The following is a 17574-nucleotide window of genomic DNA, read 5'->3' as shown; positions in this document are numbered from 1 at the left end:
ATGACTTACAGAATCATTTTTGACTTGGGACAAAGCCACCTGAAAAACAGAATTCACCCATGTAAACCTGCCCAAGACCTTCTTGGGTGCCCTTGGTCAGTGTTCTGCTACTGTCCGAGTTGTTTCATGGGAACACAAGAGAAGGTCTTTTCAGTCACTATTCTAAGTAATTTTGGAACTTATTGTTGAGAGGGAGACTAAGTTTTCTTTGGCAGCAGGCAAATCCAGGCTTTTAGCATGTAAACTGATTTGATTTTGAAGAATTTTTGGTCATGTGCTGCTTTTTTCTTTTATTGTTATATTTTTTAATTTACTTGTTTTATGTTATAATTAAGTTTTTGTTTAAATGTCAGTTTTAATATTGTTAGCCACCTTGAGTAACATACTTTTATAAGGTTTTTGGGAGAGTCATGCTACATATGTAATAAATAGTGAAACAGCTACAGTTAAAATATGAGCTGAAAATGGGATGTAGAACTTTGTGAGGAGAGAAACATGGCAAATCTGCAGGTGCTTGCAGTTTCAACCATAGTTTGATCTGACATTATGACTAGCCTAATGTGGGTCTGCAGTGTTTTCCATTAAACCTGAGCATAGGGAAACTATCAAATGAAGTCTTAACTCTGTATTTCAACTCTGTATTATCTTTTATTGGAGCAATCAGTAACCTTGAGCTATGTTTTACCTCTAGTTACCAAGTGAGGGTTCTACATTTCATTGCTTATATTGATGCTCATTTTGAGGTAATAGCTTTTGGGAGTTGTTGGCTGTTTTTTTAAATCCCATTGTAGCACCTTTTTGTTCACTGAGCTATGTTGGTGTTCCAGTTGCTTATTGCTGCAGATCTGAATGCTGATACTTGCTGAATTAGTAGATTTGTTAGAGGAACAGTGTTGGTAGCATAGAGACAACTAACAAGCAACTGATGAGGAATTGTTTCTGGGTTTTTTCCCTGGTTTTTGTTTTTATCTCATATTTTCCCTGCAAGGAACCCAAGGAAGCTTATATAATCCTCGCCACAACAATCCTGTGAAGTAGGTCAGGGTAAAAGTCTGTGACTACCCCAAAGTCACCCAATCTGATTCATGGCTTAGGGGGTACTAGAAGCCAGATCTCCTGAGTTCCAGTACAGTGTGATAATCACTACCCCACAGTGGCACTTGACAACAGAAAAATGATTTTTTTGAGGTTATAGGAAGCTGCAGCATGATGCAGACAATACTTGGACATGATGTTTAATCAAGCTGTCCATTACCCTAACCCTAAGTACCATCTTAGACAACCTTATGATAAATGGGTGAATATGATTTATTTATAAATCTAATTCTAGATTTGCATTGAGTCAACTGCACTGGCAGAAACAGACATCCATTCCCGCTTTCCTGTGGTAATCCCTACAGCCCCTTGAAAATAGTCAAGAGAATCTGCTGTTTGGATGAACTGGGGTTTGGGCAGACAGCATGTCTCCAGAAATTAGGCTGAGTCCTTCTACAAGCAGAGCTGTTTCTTTCATGGAAAGAATCTCTGGCAGAATACAGATCCTGGATACAACCTATGACATTTGCTGGATATAGAATCTTAATGATCTTTGTCAGGAATTGCCATTGCTCCAGCAGAGAAAATCTGTGCACAGACATGTCCTTCTGCATGCATGTATCAGCTGATGGTAAATGCTCATCCTGTTTTCATTACTGCATGTGTTTTGGCGGAAGAGGGAGTTCCATTGAATGGACTGGAAGCATCTTTTGATGCAACTGGAGGATACATATCCAAGCCACCAGTTCTTTATTCTATATCAGTTCACTTGGCTCGTGGTACTGACCTTGGAATTTCTTTCTGAAAACTGCAAACATTTTTTTTACTTTGTTTTCTTTCCAGAATTGATATTCATCGTAAAGAAAATGCAGGTGCTGCTGAAAAACCAATCACAATCCATTCTACTCCAGAAGGGTGCTCAGCTGCTTGCAAAATTATCATGGAGATAATGCAGAAAGAAGCTCAAGATACAAAATTGTGAGTAAGGACTGTTTTAAGAATGAATAAATGTTCAATGATACATCTAAAATAAATAACAGTAGTAAGTATTTTACACAAATATTGATGATCTCATAGTTGTGTCTTGATCCCTGTGTTGTGTTTGTATGTAAAGGAAAATGGCAGAAGGAGGTAGTTGATGAACTACTGCAAAACAGAATTGTTTTACTTCTTGGTACCAGTTCTGTGTAGTTTCAAAAAGTGTGTGAGGGGAGAGCCTTGTAGAATCTGGACTGACTGACTTTGAAGGAAATTTCTAGTATTTAGAAACGGAACAAATCATATGAAGGTGATGATAATGTTCATATTCTTTTGTAACAGACAGATATGTTGCATACAATTCCAGCTTCATCTAGTAATGATATAGTAAACAGTGAGTGTTTTGCATGTTGGAGTTGAGCAATAGCAGTGACTGAAAGACAGCTACATTTGAAATAGTGACTATGTTATGGCAGTTGATGCTAGTGCAAATCATTTTAGGAGAGAATTAGATTGTAATGCAAGGTATAATTTTAAGGCACCCATGTGTAGGCAGTGGCTGGCTGAGGGGTGGAGGAGGTAGTTTGTTTAAAATCACTTTGACAAAGTTGAAAAAGGGAAGGTATTCTCTGGGCCAAATTTTATATTTCCCTTAGTGCAGTGCTTCCATCCTTATCCCCCTTTGGTAACATAGGAACACAGAATCTAAGCAGTCATGCTCGAAATTAGATCCGGGAATGGAATGTTATTGGACATTACTCTTCCTCTGTGATTGCTATGCTCTTGTGTTACTGGAGCAGCATTGCAGGAACCTCAGGGAATGGAGAAGCCGTGCCACTCCATGTAACATAAGAATCTGTTTTGTAAATGTGAAAAAGCATTAAGGAGGCGAGCTTTGCTTTTATTTATTTAATTCCATTTCTGTGCTGCCTCACAACCCAAAGGTTCTCTTGGTGTCTTACAGAGCTTTTCTTCACCCTTCATACCAGTTAGTCTGTCACTTACAAGGTAAAAAAGTTTTGCCTTCGTTAAGCCATATTGTGATAAGTAACCACAGCTGAAGGACCTAATGTAGTTCTCAGCCTTTACACAAAGGAGTGCCTACAAACTCATTCTTTACTTTTCTCTTTGCAGCCCAGGCAGTCTGTGGCCATTAGGTAGAAAAGAAAAGTTCCCCTTTAAGATAGGGAAGATATATAGTGTAACAGTGTAGGCACCTTTCATTTCTTCCTGTTCAGAGTTAGGAAGAATCTGTGTTTGTGAGGAGTGACAAAATCTTGCTCTAGGGTCAAAAAATGGCAGAATGATAAAACAGCTTTATCATTATGTTGAATACTATTAATACTTGAAAAAATTCATAAGGGTTTTTTTTTAATCTAGAGAAATTTTACCATGACAGTTTAAGAATTTCTAGATTATATAGTTATTTTTTTGCAGTTTGATTCCCTGAAGAATGTTTTAGCTTCTTAATTTGTACCTGCTAGTGAATTATGAGACTTTGAATTTATACAATTCTTGGGACTGATTACAGTACAGAAGAAATCCCCTTGAAGATACTAGCACATAACAACTTTGTTGGCCGACTTATTGGCAAAGAAGGACGGAATTTGAAGAAAATTGAACAGGACACAGACACTAAAATCACAATATCTCCGTAAGTATTCATTTATTACATTGCTAACTATACACGTGCACTAAGCGAGAGGGAGAGAGAGCATGTGGAGCATGTTAAGAATTTCCTCTTCTAGTGTCTTCAATGGTACTAAAAACACTCAAATAGCAGATCCATAAATCAACAACCAAATCCAGTTTTTACAGAGACTATGATAAAACCTGTTTTAGGAAACCATATGATGAACCAATAATTTAAAAATTACATACTTATGGGAACTAATTTAATAACCTACAGGGTTTTCTAAAAGCAAATATTATCTGCATTCATACCATTGCTTATTCCAGTAAGCTACTCAACTGCAGTTGATGAGATGCATTTAGCTCTGAATAGGATTGCTGCAGACTGATTGTTAGCATTGCACGTTAAAGGGCTTTTGAGTCCAAAATACATTTTTCTGCAAATATACAAGCATACTTTGTGCATGTATAAATGATGAGGGCTTTAGTTTTCAAAAGATTATGCTATATTTTAAAGTGCCACTGGACATGCAGATGATTTTCTACAGATGAGTAACATGGCTGCCCCTCTGGAATTCATTCTAGATGTTAATGTTTCCTGGTTGAACAGAACACTCTGTTGGTTCAAGCTTAATGCATCATGTTTAATATGCATATTATTTCATAATAACTGTCATGCCTTTCAGTAACTCGGTAATGGAGACATCTCTGTTTTGAGTTACTGCTGGGAAGAGAGACAGAGAAAGCTCAGGTACATTTCAGGGCTCACACATTTGTGACTTAGCATAAATTTGAGCCTATGACTTCCATTCTACCTGTTGGTCACAATATTTCAATACTGGTAATTACATGAAGCTATCTGAAGGACTCTTGAAATGCAGCAAGTTTTAACAGGAGAATGACCTGTCTTGAGTGTTCTTGACATCAGGAACTTTTTTCCTTTCATACTACTGTAGTACTGAATCTTGGCCATCAGCCAAAGTGTAGAGCTGCCTTTATAGATTTGCTGTTTAAATATGTGTGCATGATTCTTGCCTTTTTTCCAGTTGGACCCATGTAAATTTGAGAGAGAGAAATTCAAAGTACTTTGTAACCAAACTGTACCTTCTCTATCAGAGCAGGATGTTAACAAAGAGAAGGACTTTACTATCAAGACATTCTAGGGACAGAGCTGATCCATCAGATACCTTATTTCGTCTGGTTGGAAGGGAGAAACCTTTCAGTTCATGACCTGCTTTCAGCAGGAGAACAGATGTTTTGTTCTGTTCCCTTGGTGGCCTTCTGTTACAGTTATTGAATGTTCAAGCTTTTTTTTCTTTTTTTCTTCCTGTTTAATGAACAGGATAATTAGCAAAGAGAGAGATAGGCAAAACAGTGTTTCAGAAGCAAGGAATCAGCCTTGCTAAGGAATCCTGTGTACCTCTAGGCATGAGAGTAAACTAGAGGAGGAGAGATCCTGTTTTCCAGACAGTGAATGGGGCAGGATTCCCATTCTTCCTCTCAAATTGCAGAAAGCAAGTTGCTTCCCCAAACCAGTATGCATAGCAACAAAGTCAGTAATGCAAGCTATGTGATGTTGGATGGAGATGCATTTTGCTGCCATATTCAAGGGGCTTCTAGGCCACTTGCAGCCAGTATTCCAATCTGTGCCTTCAGTTTGTCTTCAGCCTATGCTTGATCTCCATTCTCCTTTCCATCCACTATTGTAGAGACATCTATTCCATTCAGAGTTTTACAACTGATTTTGCTTGAATACTTCCCCTCTATCTCCATCCCTGACCAGCCTATCGCGCAGGCTTCACTGGTTTCCCTCTTTATTGTTTGGGGCATCTTATTTCTTATGTATTTAATTTCTATACCACTCAACAGCTGAAGCTCTCTGGCCATTTCCCAACACATTGTACTCTTCCTTTGCTGCCTTGGCACCTAAACAGGAATACCACCCACCTACAGGTAGCTGTAGCAAGCCTTGAACTAGCAGGGGATCTCCCCTACCAGAGACAACAAAAAGTCTGGTCATTTTTGCCTCCAGAGTCCAAAAAAAGGAGTAACTCACTTCAGGATGTCCTTTTTATTTCTGTAGAGAAAGAAATACTAGTGTCTTGAAAGGATGTCATAACGGTTTGCACTATAGATTTAAAGTTCTGCATTTGCTTTTTTATGTCAGACAATAAGATAAGAGTGAGATATATTGATTTTTCCTGTTGTCAGAGAAGATTTTTCCTAATGATTATCAAAAGCTTAATCTTTTGTTAAATAGGAAAGATAAAATAGAAGCTTTACCAGGTAGCATCCATTGAATTAGTTATAATGTTCTGCTCTGTTTAAAATATCTCTTGGATTATTGCTACTTAATTGATATATATGGTAAGTAAATAAGTTTTGGACCTTTATTACTTTCATTGCAAGGGAAAATAATTTTGTCCTGTTGTGACTTGCTGTTGAAAGACTGTTAAAAAGGTTTGTAAATTAGGTATGCTTCGATCCTATCTTATCTGTATAACTTGACAAATATTTTGGTTTTGCCAATCTTATAGCTAAGACCAGCTGAGCTCTGAAGCCTGTTGCATCTGCCAAGACCTTATATATCTCTCTTAAAATAAAAATGTTAAATAGTAAACAATACCAGGACACAAGTCACATCAAATTATGCGTGCTCTTATGCATAAACAATATGGCACTGCATTTTGAATGCAACAACTAACTAGAAACCTGGAACGGCCAAATTTTAAGAGATTGGAAAATTGTAACTCCTTCCTTGCCTACAGAATGCTATCTCCTGTATCCTTGGTCTAAAATAGTCATAATTGTGTTTTTTTCTGAGAATACCACAATTGTTTAAGAAGTATAAGAAGTGGGTGGTAAGGCTGCATCTCACTAGTTTCTTGCATGAGACTTGCTCTCTCCTCATTTGGGCCTGTTGTGTTGCTCTGGGTCAGACAAAGCTCAAAAGGAAAAAGATGCTTGTTAAATAAGTGCCCTGGTAGTACCTAGCTATATTTAACCTGAAGGTGGGTTGGCTGCCAGGAATTCTTTACTCTGGCATCCCACAGGTGAAAGTTCAAGGGGTGGCTACTGCTTGTCTGGGTTGTGCATATCCTACAGAATGTGTTGTCTTCTAGGTGTAAATTTCTGTTTCTGTTACCACCTGTACCTATTCCGTGCATACCGTGCTTTGCAGATTGCAGGACCTGACACTATATAATCCAGAAAGGACCATTACAGTTAAAGGCAGTATTGAAACATGTGCCAAGGCTGAGGAAGAAATAATGAAGAAAATCAGGGAGTCATATGAAAACGATATTGCTGCTATGAATGTAAGTGCATTTCATATGGCAGGGTTCAAGTTGCTCATTTGTCTGATCCTCCTCCAGATAAGATAATTGGCAGAAGGTATACAGGTGAAGGTAAATCCCCTATTGTCATCTTTAGAAAGTAAGTTACAGTCAATTCTGTTTTCTGGTGAAAACATTAAATACATACAAGCATCAAACCTGTTTTATTCAATCATAGGGAAAGCTCAACTTGTCCATGAAAAGTGGTCTTTCCTGTATGATTCTGTTTAGAAGTCATAATCAGGCTTGTATGTATCCCTGACTACATTGTGAAAGCATCATATTTGGTATTTCATTCAGAAATCAACATCCTGTAACTTTTTAAAGTTCTCAGACTTCATGGCTTCAAAAAAGGCTATAAACAATGTGATTAACATTTAGTAAATCTCTGAAATTTTCTCCTTTTCACTCTCCTGAGCTTTTTTTTCTGTTTCAAAACCCTAACCAAAGCAGTTTTTACTGACAAGTCACCTTCACTTTTTGTATCACACATTGCCAAGCAACAACAGCTTTATTGACTGTTGTTCAGCATGGTCAGCCAGCTAGAGCACCCACAAGTTTTGATTGGGTTTTCACAACACAACAATCTGTCATGGGTGACAAGCAACAATATGTTTTTGTGTCCTGTGAACCCATACTGCTTCCTGCAGGTAGCTTGTTTGGGACATCATGGTATGCCAACAACCCATGACTTGTTGCAGAGGTTGTAAGGCCAGGGGTGGGTTGCCACTCAGGTTGTTCAAACCCAGATGACCAATCCCATCATGGGTTGCAAGAAGTAGCAAGTGAGGCACTCAACAAGAGTAGGAAAAACTGTTTCCAAGCTAATCCAGGCCATTACCAGTTCCACCAGCACCACTGATGCTGAAGCAGCATAATAGAACAGTCACTGTCTGAGTGCCCCCTGCTGTGATCATGAGTCATTTTGTATTCACCCTTTTGTCCCTGCTGGAAATTTATATCCCTTACTGGAATCCAATAGATCTTGTTTTTCATAACAAAATCCTCTAAGGATTTTATTTTTTGGTGGTGGTAACAGTAAAAGCTGACTCTTGTCAGACTCCTCACACTTTTCCACTTTAAAGGTAAAGGTTTCCCCTTGACATTAAGTCCAGTCATGCCTGATTCTAGGGGGGCGGTGCTCATCTCTGTTTCCTAGCCGAGGGAGCCAGCGTTTGTCCGCAGACAGTCTCCATGGTCATGTGGCCAGCATGACTAAACACCAAAGTGCATGGAACACTGTTACCTGCCCACCAAAGTGGTACCTTTTTATCTACTTGCATTTGCATGCTTTCGAACTGCAAGGTTGGCAGGAGCTGGGACGGAGCAATGGGACCCCACCCCGTTGTGCAGATTCGAACTGGCGACCTTTCGATCAACTAGCCCAGCAGCACCATGGTTTAAACCACTGCGCCACCTGCAGTCCCTTCCACTTTAGGGAAAGCAGAAAAGTGCAAACCTCTTTTTAAAAGGGAGGATGGAACATTGACAACCATCAAAAATTCAGTTCCTTTTAAAAGAGGTTTCTTGACTAGGCTACTCATATGTTGCTTTGTTCGGACAGGGAAATATGTAAGCATGAATACATACATCCATGTAAAACAAAAACAAACTTGAAACACTTTTTTTAAAAAATCCCTTTTATAAGGGAACTGGCATCTTAATAGCTAGTAGTCAATCCAGACAAGACGGAGGTCCTGTTGGTAGGCGGTTCAGGCTTCGGAGAAGGTGAATTGAACCTTGTCCTGAACGGGGTTGCACTCCCTCCTAGGGATAAGGTTCGCAGCTTGGGAGTGTTCCTCGACCCGGAGCTTTCACTCGAAGCTCAGGTAACAGCAGTGGCGAGGAGCGCTTTCCTCCAGCTTCGGCTGATTCATCAGCTGCGCCCCTATCTGGAGTGCGACTGCCTCGCAACAGTGACTCATGCACTGGTGACTTCCCGTCTTGACTTCTGTAATGCGCTCTACGTGGAGTTACTCTTGAAGACGGTCCGGATACTTCAACTGGTTCAAAATAGAGCTGCCAGGCTGCTGACGGGGACTGGACGTTATGTTCACATGACTCCAGTTCTCCGTCAGCTTCACTGGCTCCCCATTGAAGTCCGGGCCCAATTCAAGGTTTTGGTGATGACCTATAAAGCCCTAAACGGCTTGGGTCCTGGTTACCTGAAGGAGCGCTTACGTCCGTATATGCCCAGCCGCCCCCTGAGATCAGCGGGAGAGGCCCTCCTCCGGGAGCCCTCAGTGAAGGAAATTAGGAGGGTGGTTACTTGGAGGAGGGCTTTCACAGCGGTGGCGCCTAAGTTATGGAATGCGCTCCCCAGAGAGGTCCGCCTGGCGCCGTCGTTATTTGTTTTTCGGCGCCAGGCGAAGACCTTTTTATTTAAGCAGCATTTTAAATGTTAATATCATTGAATTTTATTTGGCCAGGGTGGCTTATTTTATTCCAATGTATATATTTTAATTGTTATTGTTTTAATTTATTGTGTATTTTATTATGTTGTGAGCTGCCCGGAGGCTACGGCAAGGGGCGGCATAGAAATGTTTAAATGAATGAATGAATGAATGAATGAATGAATGAATGAATGAATGAATGAATAGTGACCCATCATCTCATTAAAAGGTTGGAAAAGTGTAAGGAAACTGACAAGAGTCAGGTCCAAAAAATTCCCTAGAGAGTTTTGTTTTGAAAAGAAGGAATTCTACCCCTTTTAAAAAGTAAGATTGCTCACAACTTTGTTCTTTCTTGACAGCCAACATTTTGTCAATTATCAAAAAAGCAAAGTGAAAAATAAAGCTTTTTGCAGCCTCTCTGGTTCAATGCTGGTGGTACATACCTGTTGACAGCACATAATCTGAGGACATGGCTCAGGCAAAGTTTGCCATTTCAGAGCCATGAAAGTGCACCCTTGTACAAGTCCATTTTAAAAAACCTATAATTTAAAATGCATTAAAATTGTACAAATTTCTTGTGCTAATTTTGTTTTTAAAAATTGAGGATGACAAACTAGTGATAGCTTCTTTAGTGTGCTATTTGGTCACATTGAGAAGCTGTTACTAGCTGCCAACTCAAAGATTGCAGAAAGTAATCTCCAAAAAAAAGTGGGAGGGAAGCTATGGTGAGGGAAAATGTGCTCGTGGTCATGATAGAGAGGGCAGAAAAGACATATTCTACAGAGTGTCCCTGGGATGGGAGGACTAAGAAGGAAATCTAGGAGACAACTCATGTTAAGCTCGGTTGTTTGTTAGGCACACAGTGAATTATTTCATGCCCAAACCATCTTGCATAGTGTATTCACAGACTGGATTGTCATCACATGCGAGTCCACCTTCTGACTCATCACAGGATGCCCAGATTGGTAGTCTTACGTATTTGGGCTCTTGCTGCTGCTGCTGCACGAATTAGATAAATAATTGCTTTACTGCTTAATGATGGCATACAATAGGTAACGGTTTTATGGTGTGTCAGAACTGTATACTACTTCATCAGCCAGCAAGCTAGTCTATTTCATTATTTTCATTATTTTTTATACTTCCCAATAAAAAGAAGTTCTTGGATTGGCCTACAAGTTAAATGGTTGGTTTAAGAGTGAATAGGTGATACTTTTTCCTCAGGTGTTAATGAAAAAATAGAACACTGAGGGTTGTAAGCCTTTCTCTCTTTCTAACCTGCATAGAATTCTGTCCTGAAATTAAAATTTGTGGGCTTGGCTGCGCTGTTTCTTGCAATGTCTGTTTAGGTTCTCTTGCAATGCTGTCATAGTACTGTAGGGTAAGAGTGAATGTTGCATTTATATTTCAAGTACTAATTTGCTAACACAATAGCTTAGTCAGACTACAGCTGTGTTTAGGAGAACAGTGACAAAAGTCTGAAACAACTAACGATCTTGGTACAGGATACTGCCATTAATTTATCGGCAAAGTTAAATGTCAGCCTAGGTTAATGTTTTGACATTGGCACCCTAAATAAGAAAGTTCTTCGTCGTGGCCTCTGTGCATCACACATATGGGTGCTGCGCCTGCGCAGTGCCTAGGCCGGAAAGATTGAAAGCTAACAGTTTTGGTGGGAAAACTCTGCTCCCCTCCCCCTCAGCAGTATATATAAAGCAGAGTGTCCACCATTTTCACCAGTCTTTTGCGACCGCCATTCACTGTGCCTCATGCCTGTTTGTCTCTCGCTTGACTCAGTATTTCCTTTTATTCTTATTGTTCCTATACTCTTCGTTGCTATTGCTCCAAGTTGTTATTCCCTTGTTATACCTTTCTCTTTTTCTTCGTTCTTACCTATATAAAAAAATTAACAAAAATATTATCTTTCGCTCTTTCCTATACATTATTCCTTTCTTTTTCTACGATGGTGTAGCGGGTGGCCTTCCACAAATGTGTGGAATGTGGGTCCAAGTTGTCCCTGGCGGACCCTCATGACTTGTGCCTCCTTTGCCTCGGTGAGGGGCACAGGACAGATAAATGCCGCCATTGCCTTGCTTTTACTAAGCAAGCGTAAATAAATAGGGAGAATCGCTTGCAAAAGCTCCTATGGGACCAAGCGCTGATGCTGTCAGATCAGCCTGCGGCCAAAACCGGGCCAGCGCATGCTCCATCCGCCAAGTGCAAGGCTGCTCCTTCGACTGCATCAGGCCAATGCCCAGCCTCTGCCTCGGGCATGCCCGGACAACACTCTTCGTCCATGCCACCCATGCCTCAGTCGCAGCCATCGGACGATGGAAATTCTCCCTCCGGGGCCCATGGTGGGTCGGATCACTCTTCTGCCCACAAAAAGGCGAAGAAAGATAAAGTGTCCAAACCGCCCCATAAGAAGAGGCATAGCGATTTGGGTTCGACAGCACCATCAGTCCCGACGGCAGCTTTGGTACCAACGCCATCGGTACCGATGCTTCAGGCGACGATGCAGGTTACCCCACCGGGGTCTCCAATACAACCTGCCCCTCAACAGGGTCAACCTATTGAGTTGTCCAAGGAACCGCATCACGAGTCTATCTCCGATGGGGAGATTCAAGACTCCCCTCCCAGGGCTTGGTCCCGCATGGATGAAAGGTGAGAAGGATGATTCCAGCCCTACTATAATTACCCATCAGGCTGGGAAGATTACCACTCCTTTGGATTTCGTCCTCAACCAAGGGAGCGTTCCTCACCATCCGCCCATGAGGATATGCCATCCACTTCTAGACATGCGGAACCTGAACGTCCCACTACACTGGGGACCTCCTCGTCGGAACCGTACCACCTTGGGCCCGACTCTGACTTCGATGCAGAATCCACTTCCCCTGATGTTCTCATAACATCTCGGGCCATCGTCACCGGAAGAGTCCCACATCTCATTCGGAGAGCTCATGTCTAGACTTGTTCAGTCGCTCGAGATCGAGGCGCAACATCAGCCAGATCCAAGCACTGACAAGTTCTATGACATTGTCAGGGGAGAGCAGTCACCTTCAATTGTCCTGCCGCTGATTACAACGCTGCGGCAGGCGATGACTCAACCTTGGGACTTGCCTTCCCAGACTCAGCCCACAGTGAGAGGATACGAATCCATGTATCGGGTCCGGGAGAGTGATATACCCTTCTTGCTCTATCATCCCAAGGCAGAGAAGCCAGAGGACATACCACCCCCCAAGATAAGGAGGGCTGCAAGATTGATACCTTGGCATGCAGGGTCTACGCGGCTGCAGGACTTGGTCTTCATATGTCTAATTACGAAGCCACCCTGGCCAGGTATCAATTCTTTATTATGCAGAGGCTGAATAACATCGTCGCCTCCCTGCCGGAACAACAACAGGATTTGGCTAGGACTTTCATCAAGGAGGGTATGCAGGTGGCTATACAGCAACTATCCACAGCCTGTCATCATGTGGATACGGATTTGAGGGCTCTTGTCAGGGCCATTTCACTGCAAAGGCACGCCTGGTTGAGGAACTGCAACTTCCCTGACGAGATGAAGCAGCGAATAGAAGAAATGCCCTTTGATGGCTCTGGGCTTTTTCATTCGCGGACGGACCATAAGCTCAAGTCCATCCATGAATCCCGCATGACAGCAAGACGGATGGAATTGCCGGGACAGCAAAAACTTAAGTGGACATGGTCGCGTCCATCCTACCGCTACCAGCCCCCGCAGAGGCAGTATCAACAGCGGCCTCAACGTAGGAGACAACAACCCTATCAGTGTTTTCAACAAGGCCGTTGCCATTTCGAAATGGAAAAGCATCAACACTGATGGGACGGGCGAACCTCTCCTCCACCTCCACACCCACCTTTCCCCCTCCCTTTTGGGGAATGGCTGCAAGGTCGACTCCCCATTTAGGAGTCCATCACATCTGATCGGTGGGTTTTATCCATCATACAGCTCGGATACAGAATAGAATTTGATACTGTTCCTTCATTGAGCCAGATTCGATTTACACCGCTTTCTCTGGTATTAGTGGACGAAGTACATCAACTGCTTCATAAGGGCGTGATTCAGCAACTGTCTAGCTCTGATGGGCTCCAGGGATTGTATTCGAAATATTTTATGGTCCCTAAACAGGATGGTGGTCTTCGTCCGATCTTGGACCTCCAAAATATCAACAGATTTATCAAACCAAAGAAATTTTGGATGACTGCCCTTCAAAATATCCTTCCGCTGCTGAGGAGAGGGAGTTGGTTCACCTCACTGGATCTGAAAGATGCCTACTTCCATTTTTCGATCCATCCAAGCCATAGAAGTCTTCTACGTTTCACTGTCAGGACTGACATATACGAATTCAGTGTCCTCCCATTCGGTTTGGCCACGGCCCCAAGCATCTTCACGAAATGTATGGCCCCAGTGTGTGCACATCTACGGCTCCAGGGCATCCAAGTGTACCCTTACCTGGATGACTGGCTTATAGTTTCGCAGACCTGCGAAAGTCTTCTGTCAGCTGTTGAGGTGACTTGTGCACTGTTGGACAATTTAGGACTTTGTATTAACCGTGAAAAATCATCCCTTGTCCCTACGCAGGTGATAGATTTCATCAGAGCTCATCTTGATTCCACAGTAGCAAGGGTGTTCCTCCCCGCAACTTGTCAGGACAGTCTCCGCTCCTGTATTTCTTGGATTCGACAGAACGTCGTCCCAGCGCTCACAATTCAGAGACTCTTGGGTCACATGGCTGCCACTGTCGCCATTGTCCCACACGCCAGGTTGAAGTTTCGTCCTCTTCAACTCTGGTTCAACAAGAACTTTCGTCCACAATGAGATTTGCCTGACAAGCCACTTTGAATGCCTCGCACTGTCCTACGGACGTTGACTTGGTGGACTACCCCAGCCAACTTAAATGTGGGTACCCCATTCCAAGGCCCTCACCCAACGCTGACTCTATATACTGATGCTTCACTGATCGGGTGGGCTGCAGTATGTGCAGGACTTCGGTCCCAGGGCATGTGGAGCTGTCAGGAATCGAGTCACATCAATTACCTCGAGCTCTTAGCCATCTTCAAAGCGCTTCGGTCCTTCGAGGAAACTGTCTGCCAACAAGTGGTGCAGATTACGTCTGACAGTGTAGTGGCAGTGTTCTGTATCAACAAACAGGGCGGAACAAAGTCCATTGCCCTAGCTCGCCTGTCTATGGACATCTGGGAATGGTGCATCCCGAGGGGTATAACCCTCCTAGTGGTCCATCTTGCCAGGACCAACAACGAGGAAGCCAACACTCTGAGCAGACACATGTCCTTGACCTACGAATGGGAGTTAAATCCCCAGGTCTGCACGACGTTATTCCAACTTTGGAGACATTCGGACATAGACCTATTTGCTACCCACAGGAACAGGGTATGCAAAAGATTGTGCTCCAGAGCAGGAATAGGACCAGAATTGATGGGAGATGCCCTTATGATTCCTTGGACAAACTTCAGGATTTACGCGTTCCCACCTATTCCTCTACTGATAAAAGTTGTACCGAAGATCGTGCACGATGATGCCACAGGAATATTGATAACACCTTGGTGGCCTCGTCAAGCCGTGGTTTTCCACTCTCCTTCGGATCTCGAACAGCACCTTCCTTCGTCTTCCATCAAGACAAGATCTGCTAACTCAACAAAAAGGCGTTGTCACCCAGACCTACCCTCATTGAATCTCACAGTGTGGTGAATTCATTGGCTAACGACACTACTCCAGAACTGAGATCTACTAGGTTGCTCAGTAATTCAACTCATGACCAATAGGATCCCCTCACTGCCTTGGTACCGATAGATGTACCGTCAGGACCATGTTCCTTAGACCCGGACGTTTTAAGGATTCTCGAGTCTGCACTAAGACCATCAACTCGGAAGTCTTATGCAGCAAAGTGGCGCCGCTTCTCATCTTTCGCGGAGTCACATTCATTCAATCCAATGGCAGCTTCAGTGGAGAATATTCTTCAGTTTCTGTTGCAGCTACATCGTTCGGGACTTAAACCTTCGTCAGTTAAGGTCTATGCAGCTGCGGTGTCACATTATCGCGGTACAATACAGGGATCGTCAGTGTTTTCACAACCACTTATAAGGAAATTTCTAAAAGGACTGCAAAATCTTCATCCTTGTATTTGGCCTGTCATGCCCACATGGAGTCTTTCAGTCGTCCTTCAAGCACTTGCAAGACCACCATTTGAACCCCTAGCAACTGTCGATATGCGTCTTGTATCTTGGAAGATGGCTTTTCTTGTTGCAGTTACATCAGTTCGAAGAGCCAGTGAACTTTGTGCTCTTCGAATAGATCCACCTTATCTTAGCTTCCATAAGGAGAAGGTGGTTCTGAGAATGGATCCTTCCTAAAGTGGCCACGCCATTCCATCTGAATCAAGAGATAGTGTTGCCTGCCTTCTTTCCATCGCCGTCGAACCCAATCGAAAGGACTTTGCATACTTTGGATGTACGACGCTGCTTGGCTTTTTACAGATCATGTACAGAAACTTTTAGACGTTTTATTAGACTATTTGTGAAGTACTCTCAACGGGACCAAGGATTGCCTGTTTTGTCTCAGAGACTTTCGAAATGGATTGTTCAGACCATATTGTTGGCGTACCAGCTTGCAAAGCTAGACTTACCTGTTGTTCCGAGGGGTCATTCCACTAGAGCAGTTGCAGCTTCCTCTGCATTTGCCACGGGTATCCCAATCCAAGAGGTCTGCAAAGCCATGACTTGGGCCACTCCGTGTACTTTCGCCAAGCACTACTGCCTTGATGTGCGTGCCAGAAGAGACTGTTCCTTCAGGAGGGCTGCTCTCTCTGCCATTCTTCAATGATGACACCGCCCTCCACCAATTCTGGTAAGTTTGCTGCTCACCCATATGTGTGATGCACAGAGACCACGACGAAGAAAACAGGTTGCTTACCTGTAACTAATCTTCTTCGAGTGGCCATCTGTGCATTCACATAGCCCACCCACCAGCCCCGCTCGGTGTCGGTGAATGGTTTCTTTCATCGGTACCATTTGCTTTTGCTTTGGTGCCTGGTAAGTTATTATGCATCGGTACCATATGCTATTGCCACGGTTCCTAACGAGTTGTCATGCCATCCTCTTTCAGAAGGTGGCGAACGTTCGGTCTCCAAAGACTGGGGAAAATGGCGGACACTCTGCTCTATATATACTGCTGAGGGGGAGGGGAGCGGAGTTTTCCTGCCAAAACTGTTAGCTTTCAATCTTTCCGGCCTAGGCACTGCGCAGGTGCAGCACCCATATGTGCGAATGCACAGATGGCCACTCAAAGAACATCAGTTACAGGTAAGCAGCCTGCTTTTATGTTTATGTAAAATTGCAGTGTTCTTAATAAATGGTTAAAGTTAAGCATTTCTTGTGTCATTGCAGCTTCAAGCACATTTAATTCCAGGATTAAATCTGAATGCCTTGGGTCTATTCCCACCTTCTTCTTCAGGGATACCACCTCCCACAGTGGGTGTTGCTTCAGCTGCTGCTGCCTCTTCATATCCTCCATTTGGGGTAATTATATATCCTTTTGTATTGTGGTTGGTTGGTTATAGCTACTGTCCATAGGGCTGTTGGACCACTGGTACCTATGACTAGGTGAAAATTTTGTTTGTAGATGGTTTTGTTTTGGTTGTGGTGTGAAAATAGACTCTCTCTCAGCATATCTTCCGAGCTGATAGCTTATTGAACAGTATATGAACAAGAACAGAATGGGAATGCATGCAGTAGGCTCCACCTTTTGTATCAGATGATTCAAGAAACGTGGCAAATCTGATAAAGCTCTGACTGTGGATCAGATGTCATGGTGTGGTGGGGGGAGACTATCCTGAACCCAGTGCTAGACACTATACAGCATGGATGCCTGTTGGATTTGGCCCAGCACCTTACCCCAGGGTTCTCCTTTCTTAATCCCAGTTGATTCATTTATGCAAACAAAGAAGATTGGGTTAAAATACAACAACAGTTATTTATACACACAACTGGTCTAATTTTGTTTAAAGGGAGGGATCCCAAATAGCACTGTTGGGGTCCTTGGCAAACCACCCCATGGGTACTCCCATTGGGATAACAGAAGAAGCCTTGACAACCTGCTTTTGCAATCTCAAAAAGACAGTTGGAAAGGAAAAAGGAATGAATAAGCCATAGCAAGCATGAAAAGGTTC

At 42.9% G+C, this 17574-nt stretch overlaps 1 protein-coding gene across 3 annotated transcripts in view; it reads left to right on the top strand.

The window, feature by feature from the left end:
- IGF2BP3 (insulin like growth factor 2 mRNA binding protein 3) overlaps positions 1-17574 on the top strand; it is a 96502-nt gene that overhangs the window by 53625 nt on the left and 25303 nt on the right. For all 3 annotated transcript variants that reach the window (XM_044450737.1, XM_044450739.1, XM_044450738.1), the window contains 4 exons: positions 1879-2013; positions 3545-3667; positions 6827-6962; positions 16793-16924. In XM_044450737.1, the coding sequence (XP_044306672.1) occupies positions 1879-2013; positions 3545-3667; positions 6827-6962; positions 16793-16924 (526 nt within the window). The remainder of the gene's footprint in view (positions 1-1878; positions 2014-3544; positions 3668-6826; positions 6963-16792; positions 16925-17574) is intronic.

Source organism: Varanus komodoensis, unplaced genomic scaffold, assembly GCF_004798865.1.
Source record: "Varanus komodoensis strain SLA01 unplaced genomic scaffold, ASM479886v1 scaffold68, whole genome shotgun sequence".
NCBI classification, from domain to species: Eukaryota; Metazoa; Chordata; class Lepidosauria; order Squamata; family Varanidae; genus Varanus; species Varanus komodoensis.
The sequence above is the reverse complement of the archived record's forward strand: the minus strand, read 5'-3'. Positions and strand labels throughout refer to the sequence as shown.